This window comes from Carcharodon carcharias, chromosome 12 (genome assembly GCF_017639515.1).
Source record: "Carcharodon carcharias isolate sCarCar2 chromosome 12, sCarCar2.pri, whole genome shotgun sequence".
NCBI classification, from domain to species: Eukaryota; Metazoa; Chordata; class Chondrichthyes; order Lamniformes; family Lamnidae; genus Carcharodon; species Carcharodon carcharias.
In genome coordinates, this window is record NC_054478.1 from 85,470,885 (window position 1) to 85,490,490 (window position 19,606).

The 19,606-nt window shown below is 40.5% G+C and overlaps 1 protein-coding gene across 1 annotated transcript in view; it reads right to left on the minus strand.

Annotated features, from left to right (window-relative positions):
* The window catches only part of pde11a (phosphodiesterase 11a), a 390,201-nt gene that overhangs the window by 39,264 nt on the left and 331,331 nt on the right, over positions 1-19,606 (minus strand). The window contains exons 17-19 of the mRNA XM_041200136.1: positions 17,323-17,386; positions 11,622-11,696; positions 4,200-4,283 (exon numbers count right to left, since the gene is read on the minus strand). Coding sequence (XP_041056070.1) covers positions 4,200-4,283; positions 11,622-11,696; positions 17,323-17,386 — 223 coding nt within the window. The remainder of the gene's footprint in view (positions 1-4,199; positions 4,284-11,621; positions 11,697-17,322; positions 17,387-19,606) is intronic.

Below are 19,606 nucleotides of genomic sequence, written 5' to 3' on the forward strand. Positions count from 1 at the left end.
AGAAATTTCATCTCACCTCAGTCTTAAATAATCAACTCCTTATTCTGAGGTTGTGCTTCTCAACTCCATGAGCCCTTGCATACTAACCTTTTGTGTGGCATTGTATCAAATAACTTTAGGAAATCTAAGCATACTGCGATACTAGTCCCTTTTTACTTTCCCTACTAGATACATCCTCGAAAGACTCAAATAAATTTGTCAAACACAGTGTCCCTTTTGTAAAACAACGTTGACTCTGTCAGATCATGCTAAGATTTTCTGAGTGCATTTCTAAGACATCCTTAATAATAAATTGTACCATTTTCCAGATGACTGATGTCAGGCTAACTAGCTTGTAGCTCCTTGTTTTCTGTCTCCCTCCTTTCTTGAATAGCAGTGTTATATTTCTCTACATCAACGCCATCAAACCTTTTACAAAAGAAAAATGTTGCAGATGCAGTAAATCTGCAATAGAAACAGAAAATGCTGAACATCTGTGGGTGAGAACTAGCATTAACATTTAAGGTCACTGATCTTTCAGCAGAACTGGAAAAATTTAGAGATGTTATAGGTTTTAGCAAATACAAATGCAAGGAACGTTAGTGGTGTCGGGGCTGGGGACAGGCCGGGGGGAAAAGAGTAACATTTAATCTCATAGAGATGTCAATCAAGCAGAGCCCAGATTCTTAAAAGGGTTGTGTGTGAATTTGTTTACACAGGTGCAGAGAAGTGCTGACTTTGCTTGATTAACATCTGCATGAGGTTATAAGTTTTTTTCAGTGATCTCTTTTGTCAACGTCTCTATGTTTATTTGCACAAGGTTAAGATGTATCAAATGCTTAAAGCTTCTGTATTGCTACTTTAACGGTCTTTTAAATTGATACTTTTATAGACCCATGGGACAGCAGTTTTTTTCCAAAATTATGAATAGGTTTTGTTTTCTAAGCAATTTCAGAGATTCCATTGTTACGATAGGCATCATTGGTTCTGTACATAGCGTACACTGGGTGAATGGACATGGAAGGTCATGGAGGATATGAGGAGCTGTTAGGAGTGCGTGGGATGCATGAGTTGGCTTTGGGGCTATAAGAGGCTATGGGGATGGGTAGGGGTGCATGTGTTGGCATTGAATTGGCATGCAGGCATGGAGATGGTATGGGAAGAGGGTAGGGGATGGTAAGGGCTAGAGGGCCTAAAATTAAGCAAACAACTGAGATGAAGTCTCAGAGAATCAAAGTAGGCCTTTTAAGTAGCTGGTCTCAGCACTCGGCCGCCTCTGTGCCCCCCTCCAATCTGCTTCTTGGGTTGGTGGGCCTGGCTCAATCCCACTTCCACCTCCTCGGAACACAAATAGCATATAAAGAGGTAACTTACACAGAAGTGGGTCTGCCGAGTCAGGAAATATCCAAACTTGAGCTACCCACCTCAGTAGCAAAAATAAGGCAGTAACTCTGTTTCTTTCTCCACAGATAATGCCAGCACAGCATTGCCTGTTTTCATTTCTGTCAAACCCCTTCGTAATTTTGAAGACCTTGATCAGTGCCCTTTCCCCTCCACCTTCTCTTATGAGGAGAGAACTCTAGCCTGGTCAGACTTGCCTGATAGGTATATCAATTCAGTTCTGGTATAATTCTAGTAAATCTTTTTTGTAATTTCTGCTGTATATCTATTTCCTTTTTATAATAACAACCAAAACTGTTCTCAGTAGTTCAACTGTCCTCTAACAAAGGCTCTACACATGTTTAACATAGCTCCTCTGCTTTTCAATTCTATCACTCTGAAAATGAACCCCAGCGTTTTGTTTGCATTTTAAAAATGGCTTTGATAACCTACATCGTCATTTTTTGTGATTCTTGTATTTGCGGCCTCTCCACATTGTGGTCTGCAGCTGCTGCTGAACTCAGGCACACAGGGAGGGCCTCTAAACCTGCCTGGAGCAATGGCCCTCTGATCCGTCACCAGAAGGTCATCTCCAGACGGGTGCACTGTCACCTACCACCTTTGGGAACCTGGAGGCTGACTGGAAAATCCCATTCGGTCTCTGAGAACAGACCTTAAAGGCCCTTAAGCTGCTCAATTGACTAACCTCCACTCGTGAGAGGTAGTTGTACCACCCATCCAACTTCCAGAAAAATGGTCCAGAAGCAGGCTGGAGTGTGGAATAGGCATACCGCCCAGCAGTGCAACATTCCACACCCACCCACCTCTGTTCCCACCCTCAACAGGGGCTAAAAATCTAGCCCTTGTTTCTAAAATTTAAGCAGAAGATGCGGTTGAAAATTAGAATTAGGGTAAATCTTATATCAGTGAAAAGGTGGTGTTTATTTAACGTGACTTAGTTAGGTGTAGACCTAATGTTCTCCTGGCTGGCCTACCATCTACCAGCCTCCATGAGCTTGAGTTTAAAACTCTGCTACCCATATCCTTAATCACATCAAGTCCCATTCACCCATCACTCCTGGTAGTTTGCTGACCTATAATATCTCAAAATTATCATCCTTGTTTCCAAATCACTCCATGGCCTCACCCCTCCCTATCTTTGTAATCTCCTCCAGCCCTACAACCTTGCGAGATCTGTGTGCTCCTCCAATTCGAGCTTTTTGTGTGTACCATATTTTAATTGTTCTATCATTGAGGACCATGCCTTCAGTGGCCTAGGACCTAAGCTCTGGAATTTCCTCTTTAAACCTCATGGCTTCTCTACTTTTCCTTTCTCTTTTAAGAGACTCTTTAAAACCTACCTCTTTGACTAAGCTTTTGGTCACCTGTCCTCATATCCACTTATGTGGTTTGGTGTAAAATTTTGCTAATGCTCCTTTGAAGCACCTTGGGATGTTTCACTTTGTTAAAGGTGCTAATAAATGCATATTGTTGTTTTTAATGGTTCAAGTATGATAAAACATGGAAACTGGTAGTAACAAGTGCTAAGATATGACAGAGCAAGATGTGATCTATTAAGGTATGGCCTATTAATCATTAAAATAGCCTTACTGCCAATGTTGCTCTTTTATGCTTCCAGTCAGGCTGTTGCGGCTCACCATTTAGGGATCTTCTTTTGACAGTCAAAGGGGTTGGAATCAGTATCCCTTCTTAAAAAATGTACTTTAACCACTAAAGCAGATATTTCATGCGAATACAGGTAAGTAAAAAAACAGACCAGAACCAATACGATAACCCCTTGGCAGCTTCTTATCGTGGCTGTTCAGTAGCATTAGAGCAGAGAAGCAGGTCTGCAGCCTTTACGTCATAAATCAGCGAGAGATGGTTGTACAATCATCTGAATGTAATATGTCTGATACAAATCTGGATTTGATTCTCCTGCAGACAACTACTGGTTGCCTGACAAGAAAAACCAAAATTGCTAACAAAATATTTACATGCACTGAAAGTATTACAATTAGACACTTTTAAAAGAAAATATTAGCTTGAATGTTTGTGAGAACTTACTGACCACATGGCGTTGGGATCTGATGATAGATCAGTGTACTTTGAGGGACACAATGTGAATTCTAAGTGGCCGGCAATGGAAGGTCAATTCCACTACCGTTTGCCCAAAGCACCAACAATTTTCTGTTCAGTAATAGCTATCCTGGGTCATAAGTTTGTCAACTTGCCGATTGCTTTAGTTGACCAATTCTGTGTTTTTTAGCTTGGACGACTAATTGTGCCATCATGTTTAGAATTGCCTGTGCTGTACAGAAATGGCAAAAGAGCAGACTGCTCCTAAGGCACCAACATTTATTAACTGAGATTCACAAACCTATTAGACTGTACATGGAACTAATTCACTGTTAGCTATAGGCCAAACACATTATATGGGGAAAACATTTGTGCTTTGAAAGTATCAAATTTTGAGAACAGCCTATTCACAGAGATACATCTGCTGGCTTAGTAAATGATTACATGCTTTTTAACAGAAGAAATATTTTGTTTGCTCTCTTTTCAAATTGTTTTCAGAATATTGAAGAAAATATCCAGGTTCGTAATACAATTAGCAGCCCTATTATCTTATCTACCTAAAAATTATTTTATTCTAAAGTTAAGGTTCCACCTTGATGTTTAAAGAGCCAATAAAATAAAAGCAGCAACTGGTTACTTGGCAATCTTGAGATTAAACAGTTTTCAGTTTTTCTATAATTGATTCTATAGGGTAGCGGATTCTATAGGTAATGGATTACATACTTTATAGAAAGTAGACTTTAACTGCTGATATGCATTACCTCATAGAGGGGCACACATATCCCATCGATCCATTCCAACTGCAGTCTTGGAAGTTCATCTTTTCTATTACGATCAAATATGGCCTGGAAACAATAATAATTAGGAATTAGTTCTAGCTGGAATCTGTCTTAATATTTAATAAATGTTATAATATATTTAATAAATAATCAGCTTTCTTTGGAAATTAGTAAATCCTAAGTATCTTTATTGTTTCTCGTACTGCCAGGCATAGTATAGTAGTGGAAGGTTTTGGACTGGTTTTTCAAATCTAGTGCTGATAATAAGAGAGATCTTGAGGGTAAAGTTTCCGCTCTGAATGCAATTGGGAAATTGCTCCCAAAATATGCTTGAAATTGCACAGTTTAGGTTACAGATCAAGTTCCAATAAAATTATTTGCATAATCACAAACGTAAGATTTTCAATGAACCAGTGCAATCGTTTTTTTTCCTCAAATTATCTGTAATGTAATTAAGAGTGATAACTTGGTACAATTTTATTAATACAGCTGAAAATAGGTTGAATTGCCAAAAATAAGAACTTTAAGTGTCCAGTCCCCACTTTTGAGTAATTAGATTTAAAATGACTTTCAACAAACTACTGAATCATTTAATAGTTTCATTGGCATATACTTGTCAATTTGAGTAAATTAAAGATTTTTTGAGACGAAAAAGCACTCAAAATGTAGATATGAGTCCACCTAAGAAAATGCGCATAATTTAAAGAGCCTTCTTAATACAACATAATCTAAACTTGGTGAATTGACCAATGCAATAAATTGCAGAAAATATGAACATAAATAGATTTGGGTAACTCACTTGCATTTAAAATTCCCTGATCTTTTGTGCTGATTCAGCCAATTCTGTCTGGATTGTGCCAATAAGCGAAAACTCTATTCCCTTAGGCTTAGTTTAAGCAAATTGATTGGAGGATTGTTTAAAAATACTTCAATGGAGAACACAAAACATTATACTCAAAGTATTCTTCACACACACAAATATAAGGAAAACAAGGATTAGGTTAATAAAAGTAAAATACTGCGGCTGCTGGAAATCTGAAATAAAAAGAGAAAATGATGGAAAAGCTCTTCATGTCTAGCAGCATCTGTGGAGAGAAGAACAATTGAAATTTTGAGTCCAATATGGCTCTTCTTCGGAACTCATTCCAGGTTAGGCTCATGGGTCCAAAGTAGGAAGAGAATGATTCTGGGAGACTCTTGGAAAAGTAGAAAGATTTAAGGAGGGAATCCAACAGGATGGGTGAGCAGTAGTTAAAGCAGTACCCATCAATGGTATAAAACAGAGTTCTGATATTAGAGATAGAGCAGGTATAGAGGAGCAGATAGTATATGAGCTGGAAAAGGTGAATGAAATAGGGTGAAGTGAAGGAATAGAAAAATCTGAAATTGGTAACAAGGATCCTTGAATCACTCCATTGAGGCACAGGGATCCAGTGGTGCTTGATAAGGATGGGAATAATCTTGTATGGGTGTGGGTAATCGCTGTGGCATTCTGGAAAGAGTCGTAGTTTTTGGAAAATTTTGGCTGGAAGGAAGAGCATTGGAAAAGTCAAGCCTCAAATGGATAAGGCGTGGATATTGGTAAAGGAACATGAGCCATGTATTGGAGGTGAAAGATAGCATGCTGGGTGATGCATCGAATGGAGAAAGGAATGGAGTTGGGTTTGGGATGCTAAAGGTCCCCATCTTTGGACTTAGCCTTAGATGGCAATAGGAATCTGAAGTAAAACCTAGGTACTAGCAGGTAAAGACCTCGGTACCAGCAGGAGCTAAGAAAAGGAATATTTGCAAAATACAGATAAATATCTACCTAAGATTAACAAGTGTAGGTTAAACTAAGCATTGAACCTAAACAGATCTGAAAAAAATCAGATGTCAATAGGAAGGAAAACTAATTTAAAATGCTGCAGGGAAAAAGGTGAATAGCCACTGGGATTAACACAAGGTTCAGAAACATATTGGCCCAGACTTTGTGGTCCCAATTGCAGCACATTTGTAGCCAAAATCCAAAAGTTGCAGTGAGCCTCAATGAACTTCTGAGGAGCCTCTAATGATAGTCCTGCCAGGCCATTTTGTAAAGCGGCAGGGACCTGTAATGTGGCAATTTGGGCTGATTGCCTGGACATTACGCTCATGTTCATTTACAGCTGATACCAACAGGCACAGAGCCTGCTCAGGAACACACCCACCAATAGGAAGGCACCAGCAGCAGGAATGTTGACGAATTTGATGATTGTGTTGGATCTCATTTTTGTACATTGTTATGATCAGTTGAGGAGATGGAATGGCTTCCCTCTTTTCCCTGGTTTGACCTCAACAGGTTTTTAAAAAAATGTGCCTGCCAATTCAGTGAGTGTTTAACTATTTACAGACTGTGACTGTAAAAGACACAGACAGGTTTCCTTGAGTTTTATTTTGAAAGGTAAAGAGGATAGATGTTATTGTGCTTAACTGGGTCTTAGTAAAATAATAAAAAACGCTCCAGCTTTCATGCACACGCACACACTCAGGTTCACACATACAAAAATAGATTATAAAGTAGTAAAAATTCAGTAAAGATTAAAGTGAAATAGTTCTTGTAGGTTGATGACTTGACCACCACATGTGCCAGGCATCCTTATCATTTGCCCTGGTGTGCATCTTAGTCACACACTGTCCATCTGTCTCTATGCAGGATAAGCTCACGCACAATTGCAGGATGAGGTCCCAGACCAGGGGTGGAATGCTGATACTGAAGGCCGTCTCAGTTTGAGGACCGAGCCATAGAGCTAGCCGGAGAGGATGTAGACCGTACGTGCACCGACCGTGAGGTGGGTGGTGCACACCAAGTGAGGACTCTGCATCAGCTCATCCCTCAGACAACCACACTTTATCCTCTTTTAGAGTCACCTGCCATGCACTAATTATCCCTACTTTCTTTCATAAGCACCTCTGGAAAGTGTACGAGACCATCCACTAACCAGGCCCTCAAATCCAGCCCGATGACACCTCAGATGAGGAACCAGCGGACAGCACTCTTGAAGATCTATTATTTAAATCTCCCACCTTTTAAATTTTGGGGAAAAAGTGAGACTGAAAATATCTGTTCTGGTAGTTTCAATAGGTGTTTGTTGACATATCATTATAGCATTATTACTGCTTGATTGCTTCCTCAACCTATCTTTATCACAGTGGTTGTTTGGGGGGGGGGTGGGGGGCTGTACATTTGATTGACAGCTCCAAGAGGTTATTAAAGGATTAGCTGTCTTTGATGCAGGGTTAGGAATACAAATTTGTGTTTGCCTCTCTTTCCCACTCTATCCCGCAACTGCTTGCCTCCTCTCACCAGAGCGAAAATTGTGCCATTTGGGGCACTTTTTCCTGAGGCAGGCACGCTGAGCTATGAGATTTCCTGACTGCAGCTACGCACCTTCAAGATGAAAATCTAGCCCATAGTTTTGAGTCGAATATGACTCTTCTTCAGAATTGAAGAGCCATAATAAACTCAAAACATTTACTCTGTTTCTCTCTCCGCTGATGCTGCCAGACTTGGTGAGTATTTCTATACTTTCTGATTTTAATGCTGTTTTATACTGTCAGCTTAGAGTAGATGGTCAACACTCAGCATTAGGAGTTGAACGCAGTCCCTGAGTCAGAGGGAAGAGTGCTCCAACTGGGTCAAGACTGAAATGTTGATACCAAAATAGTGGTAGTGGAGGATGCTGAAGAGGCAGCCAGTGACATCCAAATGAGTTAGTTAAAATTATATTGAATCAGGACATTTGATTACATCACTGCATTAAAAAATATTTACTCATACACAAGTAAAAATGCCAACATGTAGCAATTGCAGCAAATTTTATATAGGTAACATGTATTTTATTAAATTGAAATTAAGAATCTTCTTCATATATTACTACGAGATTTGGTATTGTTGTCTAAAATATCTTTCTTTACCCTACACTGCTTATTCTACAAGCCTTGCTAATGCTGAGTGATGCATTGAATTTGCCTTCCAGCAAATCATTGCCAACTGACCTCATGCCATGTCTAATATGTCACTTTACTAGAAATACTTAACTGACATGATAGATAAAACTGAAGACTGATCATAATATGTTGAACATAAAATTAAGCATTGTCCTTTTGTGATGTCCTTAAGATTTGGACAGGTACACAATTGCAAAGCATCTGCTTTTTACCTATATCGAGCGTTCTTTATTCACCTGCTGCTCTGAATTCAGGGTTGAGGTGATTCTAGCACTTGCCAAATTCAACTTAATTTTTAAGAATGCTATTTCCCATCAGGGTATATGTTGTGGTCAAATTAATCTTTCTTCATAATGAAGTGCTATTTATATACATTACATTTTTTTCCTATTTTCTATAAAACACAAAATTTTTAACCTCAGTTTTTTCCTTTTTACTTGGGTACAATTTATTAATACTGGCATTTAAAAAAAAATCATCTTCTTCCTTAATATACTATTATATTATTTTGCATTATTCTTTCATCCCCTGTGGTGAGGATGGGCTATGCTTTTGGGCTTCTGTCAGTGTTGCTCAATTTCCAGTTATTAAGAGTTGCCCAAGGTGACTATGCATTGTCTCTCTCCATTGCTGTGGGAAAGTGCCTGACCTTTTCCATACATATTTCTCCAGAAACAACCACTGACATCAAGAATTCATTGTGTAAAAAGCTTAGGCCAGAGCCCTATTCCTTCCAATACCTAATATAGTGTGTTGCTGTCCAATGCACAGGTCTACTGCATTGCTGTGTCTACTGATACACTTTTTAATTGCTCATACCCAATCGGTATAATAAACTACTGTATGAGCATTAATAAGATGAATCTAGTTTTATAATTATAGATGCAGTAAGGATTATTCTTTTGTAACAAATTATTTTACTATTAAGAGGCAGTAATAGCATATGAAAGTGCTGTCAATATGAAGTACTCATTTCTAATTTGTGGACAGCTAGTTCCAACAAACAGCAAGGTGATAATCAATGTGATAACGACAAGATAATCTGTTCTAGTCACTTTGATTGGGGATTACTATAGGCCAGCATTCTGGGGAGAATTCCCCTGCTTGTCTTTGAAAGAGTGCCATAGGATCCTTTACGTCCACGTCTGGCCCTGGTTTACCTAAAAATCCTCAGTACTGCACTGGAGAGATTAATCGAGAGAAGGCTGTGAGAGCTGAAGGTACTGTCAGAATTGATGAACTATAGGGGTGAAGGAGGAGCTACACTGCGATAAAACTTGTTAATAGCCTGAATTCACACCAGCCACATTGGTCAAGGCTCCCGTATAGGCAACCAGCGCCTCAAACATGGCCATACACCCATCCTTAAATCCCCTTATGTGGTTCACTGTCAAATTTTGTTTCATTGTCGGCAGAGGTGGCGGCTACCCCTTGATTCAAGGATGAAGTCTACTCAGGGTCATGAGTTTCTGCCATGGGCCTTAATCCAAGTGAAATGGCTGATTCTCGACCTGCAGATCTTTGGGCACATGGGGCAAGATGTCCCATGAGGTAGTGGGATACGGAGTGCAGGATTTGCTTCCTTTTCTTCTCTGCTGCCACTCTGAATCACAGCGTCTTAATGAGGAGGCAAAGTGTGATGCAGCTTGATGGACAAGTTGTCACCATCCTGAACGATTAGTAGCAAGCTCCTCCCAGTGTATTTGAAGCATTTTATTTGCCTTCTCCTAGAACATTGGCCATCTGAGAGTTGAGAAAACAGCACCTGGTGGGGTAGACGTTTTTGACCATTTAGACAGTGCCCAGCCCATCGAAGTTGATTTTGCAGGAGTTTTGCCTGAATGCTTGTGGAGCTGCCTTCAAGAAGAACACTAGCGTTTGTTCGACGGTCCTCCCATTGAACTGATGGAACTTCTCTCGCACTCTTATTTATTGCTGATTCACAGTAAAGCTCTCCCTGCAGTACAGGAATGTGGCGATGACAACAACTCTGTACACCAGGATATTTGTTGATTTGTGAAGGGTTTTTTTTGTCAAACATTTCTGCCTTAGTTTATAGAAGGCGAAGCTAGTACAACTGATGTTGGATCTCCTTGTCAATGGTGGCCTTTTGAGAGAGGTGGCTGGCAAGATATGGGAAGTGCTCAACATATTCCCGAGCCTCTCCTTCAACATTGATGGGAGGTAGAATATTTAGCTGACAAGGTGTGGGTTAATATGAGTTTTGTTTTGGCAACATTCAAGAACATCCACCTAGCACCAAGACATTGCAAGGCCCAAAAGTCCAAGATGAAGAATAGCAATGTCTCAGCTCCAACACAGCCCAACCAAAGAGAGGAATTCCAAGTGCAGTTGATGACCAATCTGGAAAATCTTCACACAGCTAACTCAATTCCAGAACAGTGGGATCAAATAAGTCAGCTGTACTGGCTTCCTGTGCCCAGACCTCAGTCACCTCCTGTGCCAAAACTAAACTGACCACCACAAATATACATGATCTACAGTTTATGGATATCCGCAGTGTGCCCACTCTGCACCAGATTTGCAAGCCACTCTCTTCAATTCTGCATGCAAGAAACTCAGCCTATCCTTGCACTTTGGATCACATTACTATGTTAAAGGCACTATAGAAATACAAGGTGGTGTTGTTAAGTCTTTGCGAATGCAAGTAAAGAGCCTAATACCTGTTTGACGTTCACTTTGCAAAACTGGTTTGTAACATGCACTGTCATGGTGCAGTCAATATGCTAAGACACTTGCAACCAAACCAGCAATCCTTAAATAGGCACATTTTACATTTTTTTTAGTTACTCTATAGTGGAGCTGTGAGGAGCATGAGCACTCTTAATAGCTTCACACTAAATTCACAAACCACTGAAGGCCACCACTTACACCCTCCTGACAGCCTATACTGCCCCTGCCTTCTCTTCTGGACTCTCCAGAGGATTCCAGGTGGCGTCTGAATTGGCCAGATCTTGCCTCCTTGGACTGGTGAGCTGGCTCCTGCATCTTGCCCATAATAAACAAAATAGGCTGATGGATTAATTGTCCAGCGTCCTGCTGCCTCTAGTTGTGCATAGCACTGTGATCATGCCCTAATTCAGGCATGATCCAATTTTCAAGCCAAAGGGCATAATTATTGCAGCAATATTTAAAATGAAGTACAATTTCCTAGCATGCACTTTCTGAAATGGGTAGCTTAGATCATCATATATTAGCTGCAAAACGATGAAAATATATGAAGCAAATTGGAGAAATATAAAAAAATCCTTCATTTGTGGTTACTGCAATTGAACATGTCTTTGCATTTTGTATTGGCTGGATAAGGACTATAAATGTTGACAGGACAGGACTATCAAGATTGACAGTATTGTCTGATTTGAACATAGGTTATATAACGGAATGGACTTATGCAAGAAATGGGCTTTCACTTACTGAAGGGGTGAGTTTCAGCTCCGATCTTTCCCTGTCTCCTTGTTCAAAGAATTCACTAGTAACCAGTTCTGCTACCTGCAAGAGGATCAGAGATTTCTGTAAGGACAGAATATGTTCTGTGACAACTTTCTCATTAGCTTTCATTATTTATTACTTGTGATTCTCCATTGTTAGATCCTGCAGTTCCCTTCTGTTAATATCTAGGCTAATCACTAAGAATGGCTAATATTCTGAAAAGATTTTAACAACTGTAATATTGCATTTAGAGTCTAGTGGCATTCATTAAAACATATGCAAGTATTTTGATAACTCTGAAAATTGAACCACAAGAAAGAAATTTCTACCTTAACATAAGCATGGTAGAACTCGAAGCTTTTCTCTCAAAGAACTGAAAATTGAGCTTCCTACACCTAATTGCAAAGGTTCTCCTCAATCACACAGCCAGCAAGCAGTTCATAAAATTTGAATATTTCCGATGAGAAAATTGAAGTTTGAATTCCCTACATGAAAAGCCTCAGTGGATAGTAAACTGAGAAAGGGGATGGTGGGGGGGCAGAATAAAAGAGAATAATTGTTCAGAAATTACAAAATGGAGCAAGGCCCAACCAATCCATGTTGGTATTTATTCTGATAGGATATGAATGCAGCTTATGGAGAATTTGTAAGTTGTTATATTTAAAGGCTTATCCTAGTAACTAGGCTACTAAAAATATAACATTTTCTGCAAACATCAGGGTCACAAGATCATAAGGAATAGGGGCCATTCAGCCCCTCTAGCCTGCTCCGTCATTCAATACGATCATGACAGATCTGACGGTGGCCTTAACTCCACTTTCCTGCCTACCTCCCATAATCCTTGACTCCCTTGTTTAACTCAGCCTTGAATATATTCAATGATCCAACCTCCACTGCTCTCTGGGGAAGAGAATTCCAAAGTCTAACATGGTTGCCCCCTGAAATGGCCTAGTAAGCCATTCAGTTGTTTCAAGCCACTACAAAGTCTACAAAAAGGAGTGAAATCAGACAAACCACTCAGCATCAGTCTAGACACCAGAAACAACAATGACAAACCCACGTCAACCCTACAAAGTTCTCCTTACTAATGCTGGCGGGCTTGTGCTAAAATTGGGAGAGCTGTCCCACAGACTAGCCAAGCAACAACTATGATGCTGGGGATCTCAGGAGGAGGCCGAGATGGATCATCCACTCAGTACTTCTGGCTGAAGATGGTTGCAAATACTTCAACCTTGCTTTTTGCAACGATCATTGAGGATGGGGATCCTCTAATGATACTCACTGAATTATACCTTACAATGCACCAGACACCACCCCTGGGTATGTCCTGTTCCACTGTGCAGCACAGTGGTATACAGTCAGGAGGGAGTGGCCCAAGGAATCAGCAACATTGATTAAGGAACCCATGAAGTCACATGGCATCAGGTCAAACTTGGGCAAGGAAACCTCCTGCTACTTACCACCTACTGCCCCACCCCCGCTCCCACCCCTCAGCTGATGAATCAGTGCTCCTCCATGCTTAACACCAATTGGAAGAAAGATTGAAGGTAGTAAGGGCACAGAATGTACTCCAGGTGGAGAACTTCAATGCCCATCACAAAGAGTGGCTTGATAGTACCACTACTGACTGAGTTGACCAAGTCCTAAAGGACATAGCTGCTATACTGGGTCTGCGGCAGGTGGTGAGGGAAAAACATACTTGATCTTTTCCTCGCCAATGCAACTGTCGCAGATGCATCTGTCCATGACAGTATTAGTAGAAGTGACAACCGCACAGTCCTTGTGGAGACGAAGTCCCATCTTCACACTGAAATCCCCTCATTGCTTTGTGTGGCACTACCATTGTACAAAATGGGCTAGATTTCAAACAGATCTAACCACTCAAAATTCAGCATCCATGAGGTGCTATGGGTCACTACCAGCAACAAAATTGTATTTAATCACAATCTATAATCTCATGGCCTAGCATATCCCCCACTCTACCATTACAATCAAACTGAGGGATCCGCCCTGGTTCAATGAAGATTAGAGGAGCACTAGCCAGAAGCAGCACCAGTCATATGTAAAAAATGAGGTGTCAACCTGGTGAAGCTCCAAAACAGGACTACTTGCATGCCAAGCATAAGAAACAGCATGTGATAGACAGAGCTGTGCAATCCCACAACCAATGGATCAGATCTAAGCTCTGCAGTCCTGCCACATCCAGTCATGAAAGGTGGTGGTTAAACAACTTACTGGAGGAGGAGGCTCCACAAATATCTCCATCCTCAATGATGGGGGAGCCCAGCACATCAGTGCAAAGGTAGAAGCAGGTAGAAGCATTTGCAACCATTTTCAGCAAGAAGTACTGAGTGGATGATCCATCTCAGCCTCCTCCTGAGGTCCCCAGCATCACGGATGCCAGTATTCAGCCAATTTGCTTCACTCCACATGATACCAAGGAACAGCTGAGGGCACTGGATACTGCAAATGGTATGGACCTTGACGATATTCTGGCAATAGTACTGAAGATTTGTGCTCCAGAACTTGCCGCACTGCTAGCCACACTGTTCCAGTACAGCTACAACACTGCCATCTACTCGATAATGTGGAAAATTGCCTGGGTGTGTCCTGTCCAGAAAAAGCGGAACATATTCAACCCAGCCAATTACCGCCCATCAGTCTAATCTTGATCATCAGCAAAGTGATGAAAGATGTTGTTGATGGTGTTATCAACCTCCACCATCTAGAAGGGCAAGGGCAGCAGATACATGGGAATGCCATCACCAGCAAGTTCCCCTTCAAGCTACACACCATCCTGACTTGGAACTACAGTACACAGTCACTGGATTAAAATCCTGGAACACTCTTCCTAACAGCACTGTGGGTGCACCGATAACACATGGACCACAGCGGTTTAAGAAGGCAGCTCATCACTACCTGGTCTTCTCAAGGTCAATTAGGGATGGCCAATTAATGCTGGCCTAGCCAGCGATGCCTATATCATGTGAATGAATTAAAAAAGATCTTCTGAGAGAAAAATTTCCTCTTTATCCCCATCTCAAATGGGAGACCCCTAATTTTTAAACTTTGTCCCCCCCCCCAGTTCTAGACACAAGAGGAAATATCCTCCCAGCGTCTACCCTGTCAACTCCCCTGAGAAATTTATGTTTCAATAAAATCATCTCTCATTCTTCTAAACTCCAATGAGTATAGGTTTAACCTGCATAATCTTTCCTCATAAGTCAACCCCTTCAGGGAATCAGCTGTATGAACCTTATCTGAACTGCTTCCAATGCAATTATATCCTTCTTTAAATAAGGAGACCAAAACTGTACACAGTACTCCAGATGAGGTATCATTAAGGCCCTGAGCAGGTGTAGCAGCATTTCGGTACTTTTATATTCCATTCCCTTGCACTAATGGTCAATATTTCATTTGCTTTCCCAATCACTTGCTGTACCTGCATGCCACCTATTTGTGATTCATGTACAAAGACACCCAAATCTTTTTACCACAGATTTCCGCAGTCTTGCATCAAGCTCACGTTTTCCCATATTATACTTAATCTGCAAAATTTTTGCCTACTAACTTTATCTATATCCCTTTGCAGATTATTTGTCTTCTTCACAGCTTACCTTCCTACCTATTTTTGTGTCATCAGCAAACTTAGCTACCATACACTCGGTCCCAAGTCATTGATATAGATTGTAAATAATTGATCCCTGTGGCACTCCACTAATTACAGTTTGCCAACCTGAAAATTACCCATTTTCCTGTTAGCTAACTGATCCTCTATCCATGCTAATATATTATCCCCAACACTCTTATCTTGTATAGTAACCTTTTCACAGAATTGTTATTGTGCAGAAGAGCATTTGGTCATCGTGTCTGCACCAGCTCTCCAAATGAGCATTATGACTCAGTGCCATTCACCTGCTTTTCCCCATAACCTTGCCCATTGTTTCTATTTAAATATTCATCTGATGCCCTCTTGAATGCCTTGATTGAACCTGCCTCCACCACACTTCCAGGCAATGCATTCCAGACCCGAACCACTTGCTGTGTGAAGAAGTATTTTCTCACATCTCATTTACTTCTTTTGAAAATCACTTTAAATCTGTGCCCTCTCGTTCTCGATCCTTTTACAAGTGGAAACAGTTTCTCCCTATCTACTCTATCCAGCCCCCTCATGATTTTGAACACCTCTATCATATCTCCTCTTAGCCTTCTCCTCTCCAAGGAGAATAGTCCCAACTTCTCCAATCTATCTTCAAAACTGAAGTTTCTCATCCCTGGAACCATTTTTGTAAACCTCTTCTGCACTGTCTCCAATGCGTTCACATCCTTTCTAAAGTGTGGTGCTCTTCGTGTGGTACTTTATTGATGCCATTTGAAAATCCAAATACACCACATCTACTGGTTCCCCATTACCCACTTTGTTTGTTACTTCCTCAAAGAAATCTACTAAGTTAGTCGAACATGATTTCCCTTTCACAAAATGATGTTGACTCTGCCTAATATTATGATTTCCTAAATGTCCTGCTATTACCTCCTTTTAGCAATGGATTCAAGCATTTTCTTGATGACAGATGTTAGGCTAACGGGCCTATAATTTCCTATTTTCTGTCTCCCTTTCTTGAATAGTGGTGTTAGATTTGTGGTTTTCCAATCCATTGGGATCTTTCCAGATCCAAGGAATTTTGGAAGATTACACTCAATGCATCCACCATATCTGAAGCCAATTTTTTTAAGACCCTAGGATGCAGGCCATCAAGCCCAGGGAACTTGTTGCCGTTAGTCCCAATAGTCCCAGCACTTTTTCCCTAATGATTGTAATTGTTTTAAGCCCCTCCCTCCCTTTTCCCCCTTGATTTTCAACTATTCTTGGGATGCTTTCTGCGTTTTCTAAAGTGAAGACTGATACAAAATACCCATCCAAAGCGTCTGCCCTTTCCTTGTTTTCCATTTTAATTCATTAGTCTCAACTTGTAAGGGACCAATGCTCACTTAGGCTAATTTTTTCATTTTCATATACTAGTAGAAACTCTTAAAGTCTGTTTTTTATATTTCTAGCTAGTTTTCTCTCCTACTCTAATTTCTCCCTCAATTTGTTTTAGTCATTCTTTGCTTGTTTCCAAAATTTGTCCAATCTCCTGATCTACCACTAATCTTTGCAGAATTGTATGTGTTTTCCTTCAATTTGACACTATCCTTAACTTTCTTAGTTAGCCAAGGATGATGCATATTTCTCATAAAGTCTTTCTCAATGGATTCCATTCCCACACCTAACTGCAAAGGGTTGTCTCTTAGTTAAACATAAATTTATGTGCAAAAGAGATACATCTTCATAAGGAAAGCTGAACATTCTAAATCTTGCCATATTTATTTTGTAAAGGTGCCTCTACACTTACCTTTAAAATCTTCCTGGCTAGGGCGAACCAAACTTTGCCCTGCTTTCCTCATATATTCCATTTCAGTGGAATGCTTCACTGTAGCATAGAAACCTAATTTATTGGGTCCCCATGTTTATTTTACAGGAAAAGATGGCCTTAAATGAAGGACAGTTTCCCGATCGTCAAGTGCTATCATTAACATATTTTACACATTCTGCATAAATTCATTTTTAAAGTTTTAAATTACAAATATGACTAGATTATATGGTTAATAGCCAAATGACAAGGCCATGCATATGCAACTTGCTGACCTGTCTAGATATCTCCCAAGGTTTAGTTACAGCCCCCAGGTCGCAGGCAGTCATCAGCATCGACCTACAATGACAATACGCATTTCCATCAGCAGGTTCCTTTCACATCTGTACAGTTTTATCCAGAAGCCAAATATATTATGAAGTATTTTTTAAATGATCTCCAAAGATATTGCCAATGCATGGAAGCATGTAATTTGAATACATTTTTAAAATTTGTGTTTGTAATAAACCAAAAAGGGAGAAACTGGCTAACCCCCGAAAATGAGGTTTATGCTGCACTATTAACCTTCACCTGTGCATTGCGTTTGAGGCACCATCGTAAATTGGTTCTGCCTCATCTATTAAACGATTGCTGTGTGCAGCCCACACATTGGCCAGAATTTTACAGCCCCATCGCAGCCATTCTAAACTCCATTTACTTCGGCTGGACCATAAAATTCTGCCCATTGTTCATTGGTTGCATGCATCAGCAGGGGGCCCAGATATCACAACTTATAAACAGCCTGCACCTCTGAGAGGGTAGGTGCATCCTGGCTGCAAGAAGTGGTCAGAGTTTTCTTCAAAAGTCAATCCGGACTGTGACATGTTGAACAATGGCTGAAATCCAAGAGAGTGAGCACCAAGGTTTTCAGACACTGCACTGCATCTTGGTGGAAAGAAGGAGAATCATCCTTTATCAGCAAGGAAGCAGGAAGCCTCCCAGATGTATGTTCAGGAGACAAAGGGAACATATAGAGGTAGAGGGCCATATCAGGAGTATTGCTCCATGAATATGGATGCAATGCAGGAAGAAGTTTAATAATCTGACATGAGTTGCCAAGGTGAATGAGTTCATCTTTAAATGGCAAATCCTACCAACTGCACAACTCGCCTTTTCCACTGCTTAATTCATTACATCCCCATCACCCATCTACCAACAATCTCTATCAATCAGCATTCAACTGCTCAATTCATCAGCTTTACCTCACTCTTACCTGCTTAGCATTGTCACAAGCATCATACCCACAATTCACAGCTCAGTCACACCTGCAGCTATTTAGTTATGACAGTCACATTGCCCAAACATATTGCAGGACACTCACTGAATATAGGAACATCTGAACCACAGGAACATGGGAGCAAGAGTAGGCCATTTGGCCCTTCGAGCCTGATCCACCATTCAATAAGATCATGGCTTATCTGGTTGTGGTCTCAGCTCCACTTTCCTGTCTACCCCCCATAATTCTTGACTCCCTTGTCTAACAAAAATGTCTAACTCTGCCTTAAATAAATTCAATGATCCAGCCCCCAATACTTTCTGGGGAAGAGAATTCCACACATCAACTCAGAGATGAGTTTCTCCTCAACTCTGTCTTAAAAGGAAGACCTCTTATTTTTAAACTATGTCCCCTGGTTTTAGTCTTCCCCACACGAGGAAACATCCTCCAGTATCTACCCTATCAAGTCCCCTCAGGATCTTATACGTTTCAATAAGATCACCTCTTATTCTTCTAAACTCCAATGGGTATAGGTCTAGCCTGTTCAACATTTCTTCATAAGACAACCCCTTCATCCCAGGAATGAGTCCAGTGAACCTTCTCTGAACTGCTTCTAAAGCAATTATATCTTTTTTTAAAATAAGGAGACCAAAATTGCACACAATACTCCCGATGTAGTCTCACCAAGGCCCTGTACAGCTGTAGTAAAACCTTCCTACTTTTATATTCCATTCCTCTCGCAATAAATGCCAACATTCCATTTGCCTTCCTAATCACTTGCTATTCCTGCATACTAACTTTATGTGATTCATGTACCAGGATACCTAAATCCCTCTGTACCACCGAGTTCTGCAATCTTTCTCCATTTAAGTAACATACTGCTTTTCTATTCTTCCACCAAAGTGAATAAGTTTGCATTTACCTACATTATACTCCATCTGCCAAATTTTTGCCCACACACTTAATGCGTCTGAATCCCTTTGCAGACTCTCTACCTCCTTTTGACAACTTAATTTCCTACCTATCTTGGTGTCATTGGCAAATTTAGCTACCATACATTCATTCCTTCATCCAAGTCATTGATATAGATTGTAAATAGTTGAGGTATTGACCCCTGTGGCACTCCACTAGATACAACTTGCCAATTCAAAAAAGACCCATTTATTCCTACTCTCTGCAACCAATCCTTTATCCATGCTAATATGTTACACCCCTAACCATGTGCTCTTATCTTGTTTCATAATCTTTGATGTGGTACCTTATTAAGTGCCTTTTGAAATCCAAGTACACTACATCTACTGATT